Below are 25,713 nucleotides of genomic sequence, written 5' to 3' on the forward strand. Positions count from 1 at the left end.
TTTTCTTAACATCAAAATCATTTCGAAGATGATAAGGAAGAAAAATATCGAAAAAATCAATTTTCTTGAACAAAAAAAAAAAATTTAGAAAAAAATTTTTTTTTCAATTTCTTTCAATAATTACTGTTTTTAATTAAAGAAATAAAGCTTGCCGCTAAAAAAACTTTTTGACATTCAAGAAATGATTGAAAACCAAAGAATCGCTTATTATGCGATTTTTGGCAAAATCGATAAATTTAAAGCTTCGGAGCATTAAAAAAGAAAAATCGCAGCGCTTTAAAATTTTCGGGGTTTTTTCAGGACACTGAGGTTGAAAAAAAACCGACGGCATCCTTTTTTTATCCGTTATATCCAAAGTTATACCAAGATTTCCGAATATCCTTAAATATGTTAATTTTTACCTGTTTTTTAATCAACATTATCGTTTCAAAAAAACATTTTTCCATCAAAAGCCACTAATTGTGTCTTATAGAGAATGTTTTGCAGTTTTCAAAACCCTACTTCCATTCTCTGTACGACCAATATGCTCCGAGTTATTGATTGTCAAAGCCAAGTGGACTTTTTTGCATTGATCGTACTATAGAGTAATGTAATTATTACTATGCTGCATAGGCATATTTACTTGACATTTCTCTCCGTGTAGCGAACTCAGTAAGACGTCTTTAACAAGAGTTCTCAAAGAGTTCTTTTTTCTGACTTCACAAATAAGACTTCAGTATGAATTTACCATGACGTCTTTAAGGAGCTCCTAATTTTGACTTCATAAAGAAGTTAAAAAAAAAAAATACATTTAGACGTCACAAAACTGACGTCTTATTTATGAAGTCTTCAAGAACTCTTAATTAAGTTCTTAAAAATTACACCTTTAAGAAGTCATTATCGAACTTCTTGAGGCCGCCTTCAAAAAGACGTACAGCAGTCATTCCGACTTAAATGCTGTCTGGATGGGCATTAAAAAAATTTTTTTTCAATTTTCATTTTATCAAAAAATCCTTTGAATTTTTGCCTCATAAAATTATAAAAAAATTATAAATAATACATGATTATTAAAAAAAAAAATATATACCAATTACTCATAACTTTATTCTTACTCTCAAGTTATACTTAGTAAATATAATTAATATAGAGTAATAATAATAAATGTATGTATCTTATAAGCGTCTTTAGAGCGCGGTAATGATGAAAAACGCATAAAATATAATGGGAATGCGAAATCGCTCAAGTTAAGATAGAAGTAGCACTACAGTAGTGTACATGAGGCTTGAGGCTTCTGGCTCTAAATAAGGCGCAAGTGGAGTCGCAGGTACATAAAGATGGCACGCGCGGCTTATTCTATCGCTTCCGGGCATCAGCGTGCTCGCAACCCGCTACTAATTGCTCTTTAATGCGCTCGCGCAAGTGCGTTACTTTTACCTCCACATCCACATCCACACATTGAATTTATACCCACACTCACATTAATTTTTTTTTTAATTTTTTTTATTTTTGAACCATTTCTTTACTTAGTGCCCAATAATTAAAAATAAAAAATTAACATCATTATTTTATTTTTATTCAGATTTAGATTTAAAATAAATAATTCAACTCCAATTATTGTTATCATCATTATAATTATTTTAATAGTCTATAAATAATTCAATCTAATTTAAAATGTACGGTATATTTAATACTTTATAATGTAGAGAAGTAAAAAAATTTTTTATTTTTTTTCTAACCCTTATCATATTGAGTACATGAAATACAATAAAGGAAACGGAAGATTAAATTGAGTCGGACAAGGGCGAGGTGTTTTGATGATGGGCGCGTCTGAGATTTCCTGTAGAGTTAAAGGCATCCTTTATTTTATTTTCTTTTAATTTTAATTTTTTTTTCTGTCTCTTTTTATAAATACTTGTATAATACAATATATATAATAGACCGTTGAGTAATAAATTTTATAATAGAAACTTTTATTTATAAAACTGGAAAATAAATTTACATTTATGAGGTTTAATTAATAAATTAATTACGAAATTTTAGTTCTGAATTTTTTTTATTTTAAATATTATCATTCATTTTTATTTTAAATTTAATAATTTTCTGGGTAAAAAGTCGTTATTTTTTTTTTCCAAATTTGAATTCAATGGAATTATTTTGAAAAAATTTTTAAAAACAGCCTCAGATATTTGATTTTTTGAAATAATTATAGGAACAAATAATTACATATTCTACCAAATACGAATTGTTCATGACGAGTTGGATATTAATGATCGGTACGAAATTAGGATCGAATAATTCAAATTTTTGAATTAATGGGAAATTCGCGGGTATTTAAAAGTTTCGAAATATTCAATGAATATTCAATTCAGATTTTCAAAAGTAAATATTGAACTCATCACTCGTGTAAAACAATAACTTCCCGAATTTTTCAAAAACCGTTGATTTTCTTACCGGGAAGTTAAAAATTTTTTCCAAAAAGATTCCAAAATGTTCGATGTGTGAAATTTTTAAAATTGAGACAGATTAAAAATTCGAGTAGAACTTTTTTAATTTTGATAGTAAAAAAAAACGATTTTAGTTATCTAAGACCTTATATGAGGACATTTTGAGTCAGAAACGAAAATTTTTGAAACATATTTTTACTAAATTTTACCCTCGTTCATAAAAAGTTCCAAATTAAAGGTTTTTGAACTTTTTCATAACGAGAATAAAATGTAGTAAAAATATTTTTTAAGAAATCTGTTTAGAAAAAGTTATTTTTTTTACTAAAAATTCATTCATATAAAGTACTAAATAAACTTTTTTTTTACTATCAAAATTACAGAAGTTCAAAAAAAGTTCCACTTGAAGTTCTAATCTGTTTCGAGTTTAGAAGTTCCATAAATCGAACTTTTTTGGAACGAATTTTCTCTACATGGACACATGTACCGATTCGAATAATGATTTTCGATTCAAAATTCGAATCGAATAATTCAAAACAGTTGCATTACTCAAAAACTTTCAAATAATGCGCAAGCTGGTGTAAAAAATGTAAATTATTTTATTTTAATTTAAATATTCGATTCAATTCATGTGACTTCAGAAACTTAACTCTCCGAAATCCAAAAATTGTGCAAATCGTTTTTGAATTTGTGTATTATTTGTAAGTTATGTTCTAATAATTTAAATTTTACATATTATTCAAAAACTTAACGAACAATTTGAATTTTTAAAAAATGTAAATTATTTAATTCGAATATTGAATCTAACTCTAATGTTTAGGTTTCCACTATATTTAAATGGTGTATTACCGTACGATGGACGGTGTGGCTCAATAAGTTATAGATCAAATTGAACGGAATATAGTATAGTGCCGGATATCTCAATAAATATTTCAATAAAACACTAAATCTAATATCTAATTCAATACATGTGAGATCAAAATTTACTATTCGAAATGCGAACCAAATATTCAAACATAAAATTTGAATCGAAATATTTAAATTAAATCTTTAAAAAATTTTAAATATTTCAACTACCAAATTTTGAATTTTATAAATATTACTATTCAGTTCGAATTCTAAAATACGAATATGAAATTTTGAAATTTATATCAAGATTTTTTTGTTCACTTAAGATAATTTTTTGCTCAATAATTTTTTTTATACCACTTGTAATATTCCTCATTATTAAAAAAGTTAAGTAAATAAATAATAGTGATAATGAATAATGATAATAATATATATTTATGTAGCTCATATTTTATGGTTGCAGCATTATATGGAAAATTTGTTATAAGATATAAATCAATAGTTTCAATTGTATGGAAATAACAATATGAATGAAGACACTTTCATTTATGAAACCAAGTCGACACAATCACTACCACACTTTATTATACATATACATATATACATATATTTATATATATTAAACCCGTCTATGTTGTAACATCCTGTTATTAAATTAATATTTATCAAAATAATAATTATTTTTGGGTATTTATAAAAACCGTTATCTTTATTCTGTTGAAAAAGTATAAAAAACTAAATGAAATTCAAGGATTTTGATGTCTGAAATAATTAAAAAAAAAAAATAAATAAATAATTTAATGTTTTGTATTAAATCAACCCCAATTACAAACGAGTAAAAAGAGGACGGAAAGGGGGAGGCGGGAGGGGAAGAAGTGAAGAAGGAAGAGAAGGAAGGGTAAAAGCATAGGTAAAGAGTGTAATGTGTAATACGAAGAAATATATGAAGATAAGAATATAAGAGTGAGGGGGAGAGGGAGAGAGAATGAGGACTGAATTCGTGGACTGTGACGATGCTTTCCGGTCAGGTGCCACCGCCGCCCTGCAACCGGTCTTTCTCTTTCTAATTTACGCACTCTCTTCTCTGAGCTTCCCTTCTATTTTTTAGTCATTACAAGTACTTGCTGTAATGGTAATGCTGCTGTTAATATGCTGATGTCTAAGAACACCGGGAAAATCTAGTGGTTGATAAATTTTTAGGTTTCATTTGTTGTATATTTTTCCTTTAATTCAAAGAGAAATTTTTATTACGCTGTGAAATTTATTTGATTGGAGAAAGTGGGGCATTATGGTTTACCTTAAAAATGAAAACGCTTTGATATGTTCATTATTTTCCATTCTTTATTTTTAATATTTTAAATTATTGTGATTTTTGTTTTCAAACTTTTTTAAATTGCCTCCAAGTTCGATAATTGAAAGACAGATGAAGGGCAAAATGGGCTCTTCGACATTTTTTTTAAATTGAAATTACAGGAGGAAAAATTAGAAGCCAAAGATTTTTTTTCGAACTAATAAAGGAACGACACGGAAATCGTGGGACAATTTGGGCCACATAAAATTTCTTTAAAAGAATTAAATTAAAATTTTTTTCAAATCAATCAATCAAAGGCTTAATCGTTTTTCATTAATTTCGAAAGGAATTTTATTCTTGATTTGCCTTAAGTACCATAAGGTTATAATTTAATAACCCATGTGACTGTTAAAATTTACAATCCCTTTAAACATTTTGTTTACCGGCTAAAAATTAAACAAAGGACAGAACAATAATATATTTATATAAAAATAACGCCAATCATTGCATCACAGATTTTTTACTTTTTTAACAGTTATCTTTGATATCATAATCAATACACTATTTATACTTGCACGATCACATATGTGAGTCAGCGCAGTGGACAGCATTAAGAACTTTAAAGTGCAAGGATGCAGGTTCGAGCCCAGCAGACATCGGAATTTTTTCATTAATAAAAAAAAGTGTTTACTTCCTCTGAATAATGCTCCTAATACATTAGATCACAATCTTGATCTGATTAAAATTTTCTTATTTTTTGTTAAATGATTACTAATGAGGCAACCCTGATATGGATTTGATGAGGATATCCTGGTAAGGACGATAACCCGATTCAAAATCTAAGGCATGCTTTGAACCTAAATGAGCATTGAAAACCTACAGAAGACTTTTTAAGACATAATCACCCGGGTCAAAAATAAAACTTGATTCAGGCTCGCTTCGCCTTATTTTCTTTTGAAGTTATCGATTTGCCGACGATTTTTTGATAAGATCTCGACTTTTTCGACTTAAATTTAATTTTTTTCAACTTTTTGAACTTTTTTCATCTTTCAACTTATTCGTCTTTACTTTGAGCACGATAGTCATTCACATTACTTTTGACTTGCTAAACCAAGTCGAAAAAAAGTAATTTATTCGCCTTAATATATAAAAATTATTTCACCTTAGTTCTGATTTTTTCGACTTATAATTTAAGTCGAATAAGTCTAAACCAAGTCAATTTCGATTTGATCTTGACTTTTTCGTCTTAAATCGTGACTAAGTAAGCCAGTTAAGTCTAAACCAAGGCCAAAACTTAATATATTTCATATCTCCGTAAAAAAAGTCGAGTTTGTCTTGTGAAAAATGGCTCCACATTTCGACTTGGTAAACCAAGTCTAAATCAAGTTTTATTTTTGACCCGGGCATAGCAAAAACTTGAAATGGACCTACTTGGACTTACAAAGGCTCGAATTGAACCTACTTGGACTTATGGAGGCATGAATTAGACCTACAAAGACATAAATCGTGAAACGAACGTAACTATACTTAACAGAAGGAAAGACACAAGGAATACTACAAAAAGGTAAAATTGTTGAATTCGCGGACTACTGGAGAATTGATATAACTGACCCAGTCATCTCTCCAGTGGATTAATGACACCCAAGGGTAGATTGGGTCCCACAGGCAGCCTGGAGCTAACAGAGGGCCGATTTAAAAAATTCTAAGGCTAGTAAAAAATTGATGCAAGTGATCCAGCGATTTTATCAGCAGATTAATGGCAGCTAGGAGTGGACTAGGATCTAAATGCAGCCTAAGACCATCAGAGAGTCGATTTTAAAAATTCTAAGTTCCTTCGTTTCATGATATATGTCTTTGTTGGTCTGATTCATCTTGGCGATCTGGATGGGAATAATGGAGCTATTAGATATTTTCGATACATATGTGCGAAGTGAGGCATTCCCAGGGCTTAAAAATTGCGACACGAGCCTAAGGAACGGCGCGTTTACAGCGGGGCCGAGTACGCATCAAGGTAAGCGTACTCGGTCTCGTTGTAAACGCGCCGATCTTCTGGCGAGTGTCTCAATTAAGTCCTGTCCTGTGAATGTCTTATTTAGGACATTTGTATCGAACAATATTTTTTGTAACGACTGCTTTCAAAGTTCAATAGAGAGAAATTATTCATCTACAAATAAATATTGTAAATAGCATAACTATATTAGTTATCAAAAAATTTTAATCAATCCATAATATTACATTTTAAATAAAATTTTTAATCAATTGTCTTATAAATTTATTTTTATTTCAAATTTAGATCTTAATTACTGATAATAGAACAAAAATAATACTATTGTTTAGCGTCGAAATGAAAATTAACCATACAGTTATTAAATGTAAAATTCATATTTTTTGAAGGTATATTAAATATTGATGACAATTCTCGGAGAAAGATGTTGTTTTATTTAATTTTTGCCAGGTCACAAATTTATCATACAGTTTTTGTGTTTTGGTCCAGATTTTTCCGGTAATAAATTACGTGTAACATTTTGAGCAGCAAATACTAGGTCTGGAGGCGTACAATGTTTCGTTAATTCATTCATTGTTTACGTAGATTTTTAACAACTTTTTTTAAAATTTTAATTAATGTGACAGATTATTATAAATAATGTAAATAATACACGCAGTTATGGTTAGTAATTGCACCGAGTTGAACATATCATCGACAGACTGCTTTTTATGAGTGGTTATTTAGTATGCGCAGGCGCTAGAATTAGTTTCAGTACGCTTGATGGTTTGAATGTAGTGGTAGTAGCGAACACGTACATTCTATGAATCGTATACATTTCTTGTAGTTAATTTTCATTCCCGCACGGTAAATCAGTTGGGAAGTTCGACTCCGCTTACTTTCCTGCACGCTACTATAGTGTATTCGCTCTGAGTAAAGCCATGGTAGGGGAAATTAAATCGACTGAAGCGTTCGCAGTGGTTACTTTCGGTGTTACGGGAGGCTATTATTACTTATATTAATTGAATAAATATTTATATATTACATTGAAATAACTATTTAATTATTTATTTTTCATTTTGATTTTTTCCTTGGTATCATTTTTTGACTTTGATATAAATTTCAAACAACTTAACCTAAATGGTTACTGCATTCTTTTTTATTTTTTTATCATTATACTTACTTGTTGTTGATTCGTTTAGCTAAAAAACAAAACTGCAATTACTATAAATCTGTCATATATTTTTTATAACTTTTTTTTTTTTTACTATTATTTATTTTTATGTTTCTTGCTTTTGACATGCATACAAAAACATACTCTGACAGCCTCCTGTAGTTCATATTTTGTCTGGCGCTGCAGTCACACTCATAGCGAATACAACCATCACGAGAATACGCGACTTTACGTTTGCTAGGCAAGGCTCGAATATTGAACTTTGGAAGTTTTACATATTCTTGTAATTGTAAAATATTTTTTATTTCCTGTAATAAAAATTGAATTTTTTCACAAAATTGAGATATTATTTTTTTAGCCCGATTTTCGAAATTCAAGTATTTATGAAATAAAACTTTTGAAAAAATAATTTGTGTTTGTTAAGAACTTTTTAATTTATTTACTAGTTGATTTCAGATACTAATTAGCTTTAAATCTTTGAAAACTGCGTCAATTGATGCAAACAATGAAATAGGTTAATTTGGTCAAGAAAAATCGTAGAGAAAAACCCATTAATTAATTTTGAAAAATGTGATTTCGAGAACCGATAAGCGGCTGCTCTTCAGATGACTGTAAACTCAAAAAAACTATTCTAGATATCGAAATTTTAATATCTTATTTTTGAAGCTATAGACTATCGAAGTATGCAAAAAAAAATTTATTTATTCAAAATTTCACACTAGAGGTTTCCCTTGATGTCTCACACATCTTTAAAACAAAAAATAAAAAATATCTCTGATACGTTTTTCATAAAAACAAAATTGAATAAACATATTATAATTTACAAGCATCAATAACTGCTGGACAAAAAAACCCATCACCTGGACCAACTCAACAGTAAAATTATTTTTTAAAGCAGGTGTAACTTAAGCTCCAACAATCACAACACAACACAATTCAATAAAATAGTCGATTGCCGGTTGGATTGGTTCATCTTCCACCTTATACCCAAACCTTTGAAACAATCCTGCGTGAAAATAGTTAATTCCCAAAAAAAAACCTCAAATCCCGTACCGACCGTATCCCAAATTGCAGCCAGAGCGTGGCGGTTTTAACTCATATTTATTTTTACTTTATTTAGTATCTACCTGCGCCCACTCATACATTTACCATCATCATTACGAGTTTATTGTCGGCATAACTTGCCAGTAGTAGTTGTAGTTGTAGTTGTATTTAGTATTAACAATGTTAGAATCCGCGGCGATGTGTTAATAATGAGAAACGTGGCGACTTAAGTCTTAAGTCTTAAAGTGAAGGAGCCTCTTGTCTTGGTAGTAAGAATTGTAAGGTCCGGTGGTGCCCGAGGAGCATAACAACTCGCGGAGCATAACGCCACGAGCCATCATATCCTCCTCGAGAATATAACATCGCGCGCACGAGCTCGGAAATATTTTTATTCGCACACACACTCGCTTATTTACACTCTTTTCTCTTTATACTCTTATATTATTCTTCGTTGCATACTACAATAAAAAATATCATTTTTTTTTACTATTGTTTTACATTTAACACTTGTCTTTGTTCATACTCTACATTATACATATGATAAATATAAATATATGCTGGATATTCTTAGGGTAGTAAAGGCGGTAGGCAAAGAAGTCTTAGCTTTATTTTTTATTAAATATATTTATTTATTTATGACGTAGCGTGCGGAGGTATGTAACATACGATGATGTTTTAAGTGCGTATGTATTGTATGAGTTGCAAGTAAACCACTTCCGCAAACTAGATCGCTGGGTGTAGATATTTGAGGCGTCTGTGTTTATGTTTATGTTTATATTTATATTCGTTATTTTATTTGTTTGAGAGAGTGTGTGTGAGGAGAGAGGAGAGAGGTGCAAGTGGTCATTGTCCACACTTTGTGTACTCACAAGCACCGGAAGTCTCTTATGCGGATAAGTTTAGATTTTGACAGATAGGTAAAATTTTAGAAAGCTAATTGGAGTTTTTTTATGAGACTGAAGAAATAATTTTTTTTTTTTTCAAATGACGAAATTTTGTTTGATAAATTTTTGAGGTGAATTCAGAAATTTATAAGTAAAAATGGATTTGGGATAGAGAATTTTTGGAAAATAAGATATGAATCTATATGAGTTGGACGAGAATGAGAGCTGAATTTTAGCTTTTTTTATGAAACTGAAACTAGCCGACGTCTGATAATTTTAGAATTTTTTTATAAGCGGCAAATTTAAAAAAAAACATTTTAGAAAATTGTACCTATAGTTTTTTTAATTTTCTTCATGTGCATAACTTTAGTACTTTTTTTTTTTTTAATTAAATTGTAAAAAAAAATTCGAAAATTGTTAATTGTCTGCTCACTTCAGGATTATTTTAAACTTCCCGCTACGAAAATTGCAAATTTTCAAAAAAAGGGAAGTTATTGGTTTCGGTCCGATTTTCGAAAATCGAGTTTTCACTAGATGTCGACGTTTTGAGGTCCTAGGAAGCTATTTCGACTATTTTCGGATGGACGTCTGTGTGTACGTGTGTGTATAAACAACGAATGAACCGATTTTAACTTCTTGGTGGCAATTGAAAGGGCTCAACAAGACTTAAAATTGATTAGATTTTGGAGTCGTAGTTTACAAGTTATACGAAAAATAAAAATTGAAAAATTTTTTGTTTTTAGGTTTTTTGCGTGTAACTCATAAACCACTTGCCCGATTCGCCTCAAAATGTAATCAGTTCTAAGTCTTGGTGAGCTTTTTCGATTGCTCCCTGAGCTCAAAAACAGCGGGAAGTTTTGGGACTGGCCCGCAGGGTCAGGCGGTTTTCAGATTTTCTTTAATGATTTTAATTAATGGAAAAGTATAAGATAAAAATTTTATTTTAATAGTAGGATAGAAATATCTTTAAACATATTTAAAGAATTGATTATGTTATCGGGTCTTTTACAAATTATTTTACTAAAATTTTTCAAGTGTCCAAAACTGGCCAAAAACGGTACCTGTACTCTATATTTAAAAAAGTCTTGTTTTTATTTCAATTTTTACGCATTCATAAAAAAATACAGTAGAATCTTTCAACTTTTACTCCCTAACTCCCCCCTCCCCCATTTCTCATACAAAAGTGGGAGTAATTTGTAGTGTCCTTTTACTGTCATGTATTCTGTAACTGAGTCCTGGTATTTCAAACCCCTCGTCGTCAAAGTTAGAGAGCTTCCGCTGTACTTTGATTTGGTAGAACCGATTTTACTATGCAGTTAATTATAAAAACTAAATATGTTACTTTGTTAGTTCTGTTTCATATATATGAAACATATTTACATTATTGCTAATTTTCACCATAATTCCATACTATTCTTACATAAATATCTGCACAAAATTTTTATGTAAACACCCGGAAAATTTTCTGTGATAAAAAAAAAATTAAAGTTTATTTATAAATTTAATAATTAATATATTTTTTTTGTATTCGTATTTATAATTTTTTTTACATAAAAAAATAAATAATCTAGGCACGAGCCAACGTTATCTATATATATGTATATATATATTTATAGGTAAGCGAATATGCCAAGTCTCTGACCCGAAGTTCCTCTTGCTTACGTTAAGGAGTCTTCCGGGGGAGCGTTCAGCATGCGTAAGGAGCGTTATATTCTTATATATATGTATATGTATATGTAGATATATATGTAAGAAACAAATAAGAAAGTATAAAAAATAAAGAGGGGGATATTAGAGACTTGTATGAGTGTATATATTGGGAAGTAGAAAGGTGCGCGGGGGTGTATGCCACGCGCTACCTATCCCGTGCCTCCATATCACAGCCGCCATGGCATGTAATGTTACAACCACTCGTCGTCACACTCTGCTTCTCAGCGCACACGATAATTGCGCTCATTACAGTTATTTTAAAAAAATATAAAAATATATATGAAAGAAAAAAAAAATAATCACCAGCAGAGCTGATTGTTGAATGATGATATCAAGTCGCGCGCGGACTCACTCACGAAACCTTTAAGATAACGCGGGGTTCAAAAAATCTTCTTTCATTTATTTATTTATTTATTCATTTGTATGTACACTTGATATTTAATTGGACTAATTAATTTATTATTATTATTATTATTATTCTATTTTAATTTTTTTTAATTACGGCATTAATTGGAAATTTATTGAAATTATGATTATTTAAGAGGGACCACTAGCGTGGAATTTTGTAAAATCATTTTTTTTTTGCATATTTCGATAGTCTGTAGCTTCAAAAATGACATACTAAAATTTCAAGTTGATATCTCGAATAGTTTTTTGGATTACATCCATCTGAAAAGCAGCCGCTTATCGGTTCTCGAAAATACTTTTGCATCGAAAGCCACTTTTTATAGATGAGCTACGATTAATGCAACCGAGGGGACGCAGGGGTGATGTACGTAACGATTTCCTTGAGCTACCTTATTGTCGAAGAGATAAATATGATAAATCGTTTATAGTTAGTGCTATAAGAGCCTGGAATCGATTACCCGAAAATTGTACCTGGCAGCCTACATTTCTTGAATTTCGGCGAATGTGTTCTTTTTAAATCAAAACTGTTAATATGTTGAGTATGTGATGATTGAGTGTGTTTATTGTCTATAGTTTAAGCATAATATATTGTATACTTATTTATTGCATGCCTTAAGCGCGAGCGTAGGTATGCTCTACTCTCGCCTAAAAATTAAAAACTGGGTTCCGTCAGAGTTTTTTTTAAATAAATAATAATATAGTGGTTAAAGTAGGTCAGCCTTCATACCACAATTAAAGAAAACATCAATGGTCATTTTTCTAAACAATAAACAGCTGGTCCAACCCACAATTTAGATAAAAAATGAATTTTTTAGAAAAAAATCCTGTAAAATACATGTAACACTCTTCTTGTAATCACCATAACTTTCGAAAAACAAAACGAATTTTTTCACATTTTATTTCAATATATCCGTAAATTCATTGTGACAAACTGATTAAAAATCCACAACTCTATCATTATTCGTTTAATTATAAAATAATAAAATGTGCACTGTCGAAGCTTAAAAATTTACATCTCAGGCTGCCATATATAAAAAAAATATATAAACAGAGTTAGTGAAGACCTGGTTCTTCTATCGGAGCGTGCTAGATGGCGTTAGCAAAGATTTCCATTCTATCCGCGAGAATTTTTTAATATTTTCTATAATAATTTTCTATTATAATAAATTAGTTTAATAGTTCCTAAAATGTAAGCAAAAAAAAAAAAGAAAAAACTAGGAGTCTTTATGAAAAAATTAACAAATCGTAACGTAAACATTTAATCTAAATAATTCGTGTATGACACGACCGCTTAAGGCATGCTCATTTGGATTTTCCAAACTTTTTATGTCTACTTTTGTATCTTTGGAAGGCAGCAAGAAGTTTCGATTCTATGGCCTTAAAATAATAAATAACAATAATAAAATTTTCAAAATTGCTCCATTTATAACTCAAAGACAAATCATCTGATCAATATGATTTGAATTGCAGTTTCTTTTATATATGTTTCTACGTACCACGAACCTTCAGTTTTCTGATCGAATCAAAAATGTAATTTTGGCATCCAAAAATCATCAAATTTTCGCGCCAAATTTGAAATTTTTTTTTAAAACTCCGCCATTTTGTTAAGTTTCAATTTTTTTCTTGGCCCGAGGGTCATGGTACGGGAAATACTTTCTAGTATAATAAACTTTTTAGTTCTTTTGATTTCATGCACTGCGCAGGTCGCTATCACTGCAGTAGGTACTTTTTTTTTTGAGCAAGAGATTGTGAATAACTCAGTGAATTTTGAATTTTTCGATCCAAAAATTTTATCTTGTATTCATTATATATTCATAAATATGTCCTTAAAACGTTAAAACATTCCATGCAGTAGTTTTCTTTAAAAAAATTCCCCAAAATCATATTTTTTTCAGGCGGTCACACTAGTGGTCCCCCTTAATAGATAGTAGTTGAATTAAATTAAGATCTGAGAATTTTATGGAGATCTTATGGCGAAGGTTATAAAGTGTACAGTGGCATGTTTTTGGAGGCTGGGTTATATTTTATGAAAAGCTGCCTCTGTAGAGATTTCTGTTGATGTCGAGATCAAGTTATCGCCGTATCAAACTCAGAGTTGTAAAGGGTTAAAGTACCACTTGTTGACGTGACTTGAATTTTAAGATTTTTTATCATAAATTTACACAACCGAAATACATAAGATATTTCTGCGTTTTATTTATTGCCATGTTGGCTTTTATATATTTTTTTTTCGTCGGCAGAGACGGAAGGTACAGAATTTGTTTGAAATAAAATTATTAAATTTAAAATTTGAAAAATTGTTTTAAAAATTCTGTAAATGTCCAAAATTTTTTGTTATAATTTAATTACAAATTCGATTAAATTATTTTTATTAGTTTATTTGAAATAAAAATATCAAATCTTTTAGCTGTCAAAATTCTGAGCTTGAAATAAAAAATTTTTTCTTCAGTCAAAATTTTAGATTTAAGTAACGTTAAATTTTTTTGATTTTTTACTTCATTTAAAAAAAAAATTTGTCGAAATATTTTTAATAGTTTTTCAAAAATTAATTTGGGCAGCATAAAATTCAATTTTTTCAAGTATTCGAACCATAAACTTCAAATTGAAAATTTCGATCTGGACCTAGTACTAGTAGTCAAAATTTTAATTTCAGCTTTATTTTAAAAAATTTTCAAAAATATTTTACTTACGCTAATAAATTTCCAATTTCAAAATAATCCCTTGCCGCCAAATTATCAGTTTTCTCAAATAAATTTTTCAAAGATAAAAAAATTAGTAAATTCCAAATTTTTCTAGTCAAAAATTTTAAAAATAATTTTTGACCCATTACTTTTTTTATAAAATTCAAAATAAATAATTTTTTGAAAAATCATAAGCTTATTTATTCATTCCCAATCACGTACGTGGCTCGGCGCAGTGAATAGCGGCAAGGACTTCAAATCGAATGGACGTAGGTTCGAGGCCAGTAGTCGCCAGGATTTTTTCGTCAATAAAAAATATAATTAGTCTGTCTCAGTAATGTCTTTATCCATTAGATTCGTTATCTAATATTTTTTTCGAAAAATTAATGGTGACTGTAGAATTTAATGAAATTTTATCAGGCCATTTTCAGCATAAAATTTCATGAAATTTCATCAGTGAAATTTTATAAAATTTCATGAACAAATTTTTTCCCGCGTTAAGATTTTATCATAAATTCTTTATCGATTTAGCCTCCAACTTTAATAAACTTTACTGCAGTATCTAAAGTTGTCGCTTGACGCGCGAAACAATGCGGTATTGTTTTATTCTACCATACATTCAAACATATATGGAATAACTATATCTACATATATATAAAAATTGAATTTTGTAATTTTGACAACAATGCGACCCCCACACAGCGTTGCTTCAAATGCAAATTTATAGAAAAAAAATAAATAAAAAAAAAATATTTATAAAATAAAATAAAGAGAAAGAGAATTACAAAAAAAAAAAAAAATGAAATAAAAAAAAACCGTAAGGGCATTATAATTTATATTACTACATGTGGCAGCGGGACTTCCGGCGAAAGCATAGGCGCAGTTCCGGCGGTCACTCCACCAACCGGGTACCGAGTAGTCGCCGGCGAAGTTACCACAAGATCCTACGTCGCCAGATTATGGCCCTCTGTATTGTCCTCGTCATCCTCATCCTCATCCTCATCCTCGTCCTCATGCTCATCCCGTCCACGCCGCCCTACTCTATTACCATAAACAATTGTCTCCAGCTTAATACATTATTGTCAACAAGAATTATTTCGTGTGTTAATTTGTCTCACTAATTTATTTACATTTTTTTCTTCTTGTTTTATTTAACTATTGTATACACATTAAATTAACACTTACATACATTTTGTAACATAGCTCATTTTTTTTTAATTATATAATTAATTTTGAAATTATTTCGAGCTGCTTCAATTTTTCATAAGAGAAAAAAAAAGTTTTTGAAAAATATGCTGGTCAAAGTTTATCTAGACTTCAATTATAATTTAAAAAAAAAATTTCACTTCATTTTTCTCCATTTTTTATGCTACTCAACCGCAGAGAAAAAAGATTTTTTGGCGAAAGAAAAATTTTGCATCATGGAATGAAAACAAAAATTTTCTCAATTAAAAATATTTTTTCTCGGCCCAAAAAAATTTTCGTTTTTAATTCATAATGCAAAAAATTTTTTCTGAGTGAGTAAAAATTTTTCGCGCCAAAAATCTTTTTTTTTCTGCCCGCGAAAGTCAATTTTAAATTCAAATTTTTCCAACATCATAAATCTCTCATTTTAAAGCTAAAACTCAAAATTTTTTATATTTTTCAAATTTGTCATATTCTCAACATATTTTAGATTCGTAAAAAAAATTTTTATTTCTTTCTTTCGTCACTTTTGTTTTTTTGAAAATAATTAAAATAATTTTTCACAAAAAGTTCTCAAAATAACTGAAACTAGAACTCTAGCTGAGGAAAGTTACAATAATTTGAATTTGAATCAATTACCCGCCAATTTCTTCAAAAACTTTCATACATTGGAACCCAAAACTCATTAAATATTCACTGTAAGGAATATTTTCCCTGCTTAGTAAAGTCAACGATCATCTGTATCGTATTTTGAAAACGCCGCAAAACCCCATGGGCTTTTTCAGGTGACTCTGATTTAAAAATCGCTTGCGTATACGCCGCAGTAACATCAGCCACTAAATTTTGTGCTTTTGTAGCACCAGCTTGTGATGAAGCTCTTAAATTACTCTTATTATTTTTAAACATATTCGCTTCTTCAGTAATTCCTTTTTTTATTAATTCTATTAAATTATCGTCATTTTTTTCCAATGTGCCGTTTGATATTTTTTGTAAAATATTTTCAATCAAAATATCATTAGCTAAAAAAAAGTTCAAAAAATTACAGACAATTTTGAGCATTGTATATATTTATATATATTTTTATACATATGAATTTAGTAATTACGTACCTGTTTTAATTTTATCAGTTGTTTGGTCATGTGACGAAAAATTAGTTGACAAATTGTTACACCGCGCTATCGTAATTGAAATAAAAATATAAATAGTTACTGTCTTTAAAATCATTATAATGTTCTTCATTGTGTCGTAAATAACAATAGACTAAAGTCTTGCTCTAACGCAATACCCTTTTTATATATATTTCTTTCAAATGGCATATATACGAAGAAAAATTTCTTTTTCGAGGAATTTTTTTTAAGGAGGGATGTTATATAAAAAATATTTTATGCTAGAATAAGTGCGTGGATATTAATTTGTTACAATTTATTATATATATTTGATATATGTCGATTTATCAAACGAACTTTATGTATGTAAATTGGATAAGTAGAGAAAGTTGAGAAATATAATGAAAATTTATTATTTATTATTATTATTAAGCATTTTCTTGATGACTGATGACTGTCACACGCAGAAAAAAATATAGGCAACTTAACTTAAAAATATGAGTTAAAATTACTAAATTTATATAGGAAACTTAAATCGCTACGAAAATTGTGTAATTTTTACTATCTTGAGAATTAAATTTTTAGTAATGTTTAATTATTTGAGTATGTCAATAAATATAAACTGCATTACAGTAAACTTTACTATATATTTAGTGAAATTTACGAGCCAATATAGTAAATATTACTATATTGAAGAAGAATTAATTAAAATTAAACTTTTATTATTTTTTCAACTTTTTATTATTACTAGAAAGCTTTTGCGTGCTGACGCGCGCCTATTTTTTTTATCTCTTGTTATGTTTTGATAACTACCTTCCCCACTCTCCTCTATCAGCCGCAAACATGACCAATCATCTCATAGCAACTGTTGCTATGATAATAGACCCCATAGCAAGTGTTGCCACGACAACAGTCTTCATAGCAACCGTTGCCATGACAACAGTTTCCATAGCAATCGTTGCCATGATAATAGACCCCATAGCAACTGTTTCCACGACAACAGTCGTCATAGCAACCGTTGCCATGACAAAAGTTTTCATAGCAACCGTTGCCATGATAATAAACCCCATAGCAACTATTGCCACGATAATAGACTTCATAGCAACTGTTACCACGACAACAGTCTTCATAGCAATCGTTGCCATGATAATAGACCCCATAGCAACTGTTGTCATGACAACAGTCTTCATAGCAACCGTTGCCATGATGGCTATAAGCGGTGACATAACACCAATTGTTTTAGGATAGACCATTGTTATTGTTTACGACATGTGTATAATTGTTGATGCAAATTTTTGTTTTTAAAAATTACTTGACTAGACCGAGATTCGAACCCTGATCTCCCACGTGCGAATCCTGTCCTCAGTCTGACGGTCCTATGTCTCCTTTGAACGAAGGGCTTTGAACTTGTAATAAATATTCGTATTCGCTGTTTTTACCGGTCGTTAATTTTATTGATCTACTTTTGAAAAATTACAAACTGATTACTAATTTTTAGTTGCTGCCTAATACTTAATACTAGTATTACGCTATTCATCTGATTTACAGAAATAGCTATGCAGGTATACCTATTACCAGGTTACTATAGTAACTTTTTCATATTATATAGTATTTGATACACATCTTTAATCAATTTTTATATTTTTACAAAACTTTGGTTCAAATTCTTAGATTGAGATCAATAAACTTTGGTTTCGAAACCACAAATTCCTATTTTTAAATAATTTTTTGAATTTTGAATAGAAGTTTTATTCGGTTGTTTTTGAATCAAAACAAGTTCGAAAAATAAAATTGATGGATTTTTGATTTCGGTCTTGAACTAAAAATTAAAAAAAAAAAAAATTAAAAAATTCTCTTCTCAAATTTGGTGGAAAAAATTGCAACTTAACATTTCGGCTACAAAACGACTGGTTATATAATTTCTTAAAATTATTCGTTACTTATTGATGACAATTTCATGAAATTTTTTTTTTCAGTTTAAAAAAATGAAAACTTGAAAAAATTTTGAGGAATTTCAAAATTTCTAAAGTTTCAGAATATTAAAACGCTTAGGAAGAAAAAACTTATTATTATTGTACAGTTCGAAGCACAAATTATTAAAAAATTAGTTAAGCCAACAAAAATAAACAATAAAAGAAAAAAAATTATTAAAAATCTTAAAAAGTATAACAAACGAAACAATTAAATAGAGATGACAGTAATGATAACGCGTGACAATAAGCACCATTCATAATGTCAAAAAAGATTTTTTATGTCACGAGCAACAGGTCGTTGGCATGTTTCACCGCCCCCTAATGGTAAATACTCCAAAGGATTACCACCGCTTCTATACAATACTTATGCATATATATAAATATATATAGACCCTTGACTGTATAAATATGTGTAGGCACATTAAAAATATAGGTATACAGCAAGGGAGAGCATCCAGCCATGATTCCTGCTGTTCACCGATTTTTACCCCTTTCCTGCGTGCCTCTGCATCGTCATTCCTTTTTCGTAAGTATCAAGTACCAAGTACCAAGTACTCATTCGCTATTTTTATTCATTATTCATATCTATTATCCCTTACCTCCACTTGGTTGCAATTTTCATTAATACATATCTACTTTTTAAATAAATTATTGAGCTCTATCAGATTATAATAAAAACTGAATATAAAATATTCAGATCATACTTTCAAATTGTTGTTGTTTGAAAATTCAAAAAAACAAGGAAATTTAGATTCACTAATAATTTGATTTTTATAATTTTTTCTGTTCAATTATTTTAAAAATGACCTATAATGAATTTGATTACACAAATAATTCCAAAAAGTAATGTCATTATACTTTTGGAAATTTTTTTTGAGTGAAATTCCTAAAATTTGATAATTATGTTATTTAGTAATTATTAGAGTAATTAAGTTTCGTGAGCGGTAATTTTGAAGAAAATTTAAGTACCCGAATATCGGAACGTTTTTCACGCAATGAAAATGAAAAAAATTTATGTAATTTAACTGCTTAAGGAGTAGTTCTGGTAGTGGGGTGGCCTAAGATTTTTGGCTGCCATACCAACATATATATCCGAAACATTTCAGAAATCTAGTCATCCAGTAGATTTTTAACTTTTCAATTTTTTTTTTTCGTTGCGCGAAAAACGTTCCGATTTCAGGCACATAAAAATTTTATGGTCAACGAGATACAAAAAATTAATTCCTCAATAATATTCATACATTTTCAAGTTATACACTGAGGGAAAAAAATCTTTTCGAATCGTATATTCTCATCATAAGAAATTATGTCATTAAAAATTTTCAATCTAATATATTTTTAGTGCAAAAATTAAAAAATTTGAAAATAATTTTCTTAATTAAAGAAACCCAAATTCATTTCAAGATATTTTGATCTTTTTTTGGCAGCAGTGATTATAAATTTAGATTTTTTTCTGTCAAGAAAACGATTCTTCGCGTTGAATATGAAATTAATGATGCAGTAATTTATATCGATTTATTAATCGAAAAAAAATTGTTTGCGCAAAAGTTATTTTTTTTCTCAGTGCAAATTTTTATTTGAGTCACTATCAACACCGATTTTATTCCAAAATTTTTATTAGTCTTTTTTTGGAAATTTAAAATTCACTGGTGTTTTAGTATTAAGAAATAATTAAAATTTTATAATTTTTCTGATAAAATGACCTGTAATAGAGCTCAATTACTGAGTAATTACAATTACAATACTTCGAACATCAGTCAGTGACTTCTTGTATATATAGCTACATATATATGTATATATGTTATGATCAAAACATAATAAATTTAAAAAATAATATTTTATCGATGCGCAAAAAGTATCTAATAAAAAAAACGAGTCCTCTACCTTTATAATACGCCAGTCTTCCGGCATATATATATTACGCACATACTATACTATATATAAATGTATATATATAAATATGTCTATATCGCCACTATAATCATAGAAGACACAAATGTGTATTATTTAAACATCCTGTTACTTCTTACATACGCGCATTTCTCCTGACGCAAACTTGTATATTAGTGATAGTCCAGCCCTCTAATTTTTATTCTGACGATCACGACATTTTTTTCTATATTTTTTTATTTTTATTTTTTTTACCGTACATAATATGTTGCGTTATTTTTTTTTATATGTATTATAATGTATTATGAATAAAAAAAAAATGTTTTTTTACTGCTGGGATGTCATTAATATTATTGATGGGCTTTAAGATTTATTGGTTATCAGTTATCACTTATCACCTTTTTATTTGAGTTTGACATATATAAGAGAATAATAGGGATTTGCATGTGATAAAAGCTGTATTGAATCTTTTATCCTGTCTTTTGTATGTCTGGATTTATAATCAGAATAATAAAGTTGCAGCTTTGTAGATTGACATCCACGATATCGTTTATTGATGATTTTAAATTGATGTCACTTTGAAAAATTTTATTATAATAATTCTAATAACAATAAAAACTATTATTATTATTATAAAAAAAAAATAATAAAAACAGCAATAATCAAACTACAGCAACAACAAAAACAACAACCACAATAAGAACAATAGTAACAGTAACAACAATAAAAAAAAAGAGGAAGAAAATAAACAAGAACAGCAACAATAATAAGAATAGAATAGAAACAACAACAACAACTATAACAAGGATAGAAACAACGGTACGAGCCACAGTAAGAAAAAACAAACAAAAACAACAACAACAGCAGAAACAATACAAATAACAACATCAATCACAAAAACAACAACAACAATTATAACAGCAACAACAGCACCAACGATAACAGTAACAACAACAGCAACAATAACAATTACATTAATGACACAAACAACAACAACAGCAACAGGAGCAACAAAAATAACACTAGCAACAGCACCAACAATAACAGTAACAACAACAACAGCAGCAACAACAACAACAACAACAACAACAACAACAACAACAACAACAACAACAACAACAACAACAACAACAACAACAACAACAACAACAACAACAACAACAACAACAACAACAACAACAACAACAACAACAACAACAACAACAACAACAACAATTACATTAATGACACAAACAACAACAACAGCAAAAACAATACAAATAACAACAACAATCACAAAAACAACAACAACAATTGTAACAGCAACAACAGCACCAACAATAACAACAGGAGCAACAAAAATAACACTACCAACAGCAACAACATTAGCAGCAGCAACAAGAACAAGAACAACAACAATAACATTAATGACAAAAACATCAACAAAACAAAAACAACAATAATAACAACAACAACAGCATCAACAATAACAGTAACAACAACAGCAACAGGAGCAACAAAAATAACACTAGCAACAACGACAACAACACTAGCAACAACAGCTCTCTGAGTTTGAAAACAGCGGGAAATTCTGTGGTTGGCCCGCAGTCAACCACTTTTCAAATATTTTTACGAAAAATTACTCTGTAATTTGAAACAGCTCTGCTCTGTTATGAAAAGCCGATGATTCATAACCGAAGCATGTAGGTGGTCTATAAGACTTCTTACAGAACTCATTCAATCTCCCAAAATTTCGATGAAAATTAACGAGAATCTATTAAATTTTATGAGATTATTATTAGCAAGTTGAAGCAATTCAAATATATTTTTAGTATTTGTGTTATCAAAAGAAATTTTGTTCTTTGGTTAAATTTTATTTCTCTAATCTGGAGTAATTACTCAAAAATCAAATAATATTATACTTAATGAATAAATATCGAATAAAATAAAAATAATAATCATTAAATAACAGGCATCAACTAGTAACTTTTACAAACATATCTAGCTTTTATTTAGAGAACTAATTCAGATTCAACTAAACAGCGGCAGCAACTTGCACACTTGATGCAGTTGATAGTTCAGCTCTGATTAACCAAACTCGCTGATCTCTATATACAATCACGGGCACGTGGACTTTCTCTTTATTTTATAATTTAAAACAATCTCAATCATCTTATTATTATAATCACATTTAATATTTATAATTCACCATAACAGTACTCCCCGAACATTTTTTAAAACAAATAAATTCTCATTTTTTCTCATTCAAATTTAAAATTTCTTACCATCAAAACCTCCATCAATTCAATTTCTCGCTATTTATAATAACTTGTATAGAAATTAATTGAATTAATAAATAAATTAATATATAATTTTTTTTTTAAATAGAATTTTTATTTCAGTCATTGAGGCTACTGTAGATTTTTTATGAAACATTTATTGGATATTGAACTATTATGTGGTTTAAATTCTGTATATATTTATATTTGCATATATATGTATATTATGGTTATATATATTTCAATACAGAGTAAATTTAATCTATCACTCAGTATTGAGGCGCATTAGTATTGCAAATGATACAGATTGTCGATCGAGCATAACCGCAAGTAATTTTTGCTTTCTTGTACCCATTCACACCCTTCTACATGTAAATAATACAGACGTGATGATCAATATTATATATACATATACATGTATATTGAAAAAATATTATTGCTATTTTTATTGGCGGTGTGATACGGGAGTTATACTTTTAGAGGTTCATCAGAAGCTGTGGTTTTTATAATATATGCGATTATCGTGTGAGAAAGTATAATCATATATATACTGTAAAGAAGTAGTGTTAAAATGAACTCATAGGGGTGTATTTAGCGGTGTTATCCAATCAGTGTTAAAACGGTACAGACACGAAAAAACTGGAACTGAATTCAGTGATTACCCGAGTCAAAATTAAAAAGGTGATTTGAGCCTCCAAATCCTACACGAGTGTAAGGAGCTTCAAATCATCTTTTTAGAATATGAAGATCCATGCATTAAAAAGGTGATTCGAACCTAAACGTGGTAACTTTATCTGCTTTTACCAAGTTTGGGTTCAAATCATCTTTTTGAAAAGATAAAGTAAGCCTCCAGAGCCTAAATTTATAGATTGAGAAAGACTCTCATCGGATCGCGTACAATTGGTAAAGAAACAGAAGGGTAATGGGGGCCACTAATGAGAAATGGCCACCATGATCGAAAAAAATTTGAAATTTAAAAATTCCAAAAATAATTTCTTTGTAATAAATGTTTTGTTGTAAGTTAAAAAATAATAAAATTTAAAATATTAACAATAATAGCTAAAGTTATATGAGTAGGCGTTCGAATAGAATAGTACTAAGTCATTCGAATTTCGAATTGAATAATTAAAGCTTTTGACTTATTAGTATATGATTAATTCATTATCTTATGTGAACAATAAATACAAAGGATGTATTGGACAACTGAAACTGCCAAAGATTTTGAAAAAAACTGCTGAAAACTAATCTGCTGCCGCCGGGATTCGAAACCACGACCTTACGAATATGAAGCACAACCACTGCCGCACTGCTACTCGGATGCTCACGATCAGTTGGAAATATCTTTATGTATTTAGAACGCAGATATTATTATAACGATAATATCATACTAAAAAATTGAGCTCATTCGAAGGTACAGATGAAAAGTATGGTAGGCCATGGAGGGTTAAAACACCATTTTAAAAAAGTGATTTACTCCTCCATACGCTACTTTTAGGACATCGGGGACTTAAATAACATATTACATTCAGCGGCAAGTCCAACATCAAAAGAACTGAGGCTTTGGAGGCTCATACTACTGTTTTAATTTTGACTCGGGTACGAATTTTATTTGAATCAAAATTCACTCGGGAGTTCCGGAGCTCAAAAAAGATCAGTCTGTCTACGAAGTAAATAGGGATTCGGAGTTTTAATATTAAAATAAACTCCCAGAAGTTAACTTTACTCCGAACCGGAGTTTCAATATTAAAATAAATCCGCCCGAGTCAAAAAACAAATTCTAGTTTAGTCTTCAAAAGCCTCAATTCCTTTGATGTTTTATTTGCCGCCCAGACAGTAACTTTAGTACTCAAAATCCTCAATGAGAACAATGTTAAATAAGGTATTATTCGACTGAACAAACTGATATATTTGATTGAAATGAAATTTATTTGACTCAAATTTATATTAATTGATACTTATTAACGCTTTATTTCAACCAAGTAAGGCTGAAAAACTGTTTCAAATAAATTGATTTATTTATATCAAATAAAAACTTCTGTCAGTGTAAAATTCTAAATTGATCCTCAAAAACCTCATTGAGAACTTTGAGACTTAAATCCGAATTTGTTTTTTGACTCGGGCTCCGTTTGCAGTGAATTTTACTCCGAATGAATTAAATAAGTAAACAGTTATCTAGTCCACATTTACTCCGGATTTACTCCACGTTCAATCCGCTAATTTTTTACAGTGTAAGTAATTATAAAATAGAATGAACCTTAAAATTACTAAAAGACTGAAAAAATAAAAAATTAGTCTTATATAAATAATGAATGCTTCAGAGAAATCGACATAATCAAAGTATCCCCGAGCGTTCATAACTAAGTCGGAGTTTTTCTCACCAATAGCCGATAATTCGCGGCAATAATAACGTTTCCCTTGGTCTTGTGTTTTATTATTTTTATTTGTGACTGCTAAGATGACTCGGATGATCGTGGGAGAGTCATTTCTGTGCCACTCTCGTCGCTAAACTAAACTACTTACTCTTCAATACCTGCTCTACTAATACCGATACTCAATACAATACAAAATACTCAATTCCTTAGCATAGTTTTCCAATACAAGAAGAATTTCTATTATATATACAAATACAAACATTAAAAAATAGATAATTCATTGACTCTATTCCATTATTCAAATGGAAGAAAATAAATTTTTGTAACTATTCAATCATAGTAAATAACTAATTTATTTTAATTGTTTTTAAAAATAATTAAGAGATATTTTTATCTCAAAAATTAATAAGAAATTTTTTTTATTAGAATAAAAAAAAATTTTAATTAGTAATTAAAAAATACGGGACTTGAGGGCAAAACGGGG

General features: G+C 29.3%; 1 protein-coding gene across 1 annotated transcript; it reads right to left on the reverse strand.

Moving 5' to 3' along the window:
• Positions 1-15,389: 15,389 nt before the first annotated feature.
• LOC130675009 (uncharacterized) lies at positions 15,390-16,873 on the reverse strand. Its single transcript, XM_057480465.1, has 3 exons — positions 16,740-16,873; positions 16,328-16,649; positions 15,390-15,486 (listed from the first exon to the last, which is right to left on the reverse strand). The coding sequence occupies exons 1-3, from the start codon at positions 16,867-16,869 to the stop codon at positions 15,390-15,392; spliced, it is 549 nt and encodes a 182-aa protein (XP_057336448.1). The 5' UTR covers positions 16,870-16,873.
• Positions 16,874-25,713: the final 8,840 nt, after the last annotated feature.

The sequence above is a fragment of the Microplitis mediator genome, chromosome 9, assembly GCF_029852145.1.
Source record: "Microplitis mediator isolate UGA2020A chromosome 9, iyMicMedi2.1, whole genome shotgun sequence".
NCBI lineage: Eukaryota > Metazoa > Arthropoda > Insecta > Hymenoptera > Braconidae > Microplitis > Microplitis mediator.

Coding starts and splice junctions, on each gene's coding strand:
- LOC130675009 (XM_057480465.1), bottom strand. CDS start 16,869: ATGAAGAACATTATAATGATTTTAAAGACAGTAACTATTTATATTTTT. Junction 16,650..16,739: donor AACTGATAAAATTAAAACAG/GTACGTAATTAC, acceptor ACTTTTTTTTAG/CTAATGATATTTTGATTGAA. Junction 15,487..16,327: donor CAGGGAAAATATTCCTTACA/GTGAATATTTAA, acceptor TTATGGTAATAG/AGTAGGGCGGCGTGGACGGG.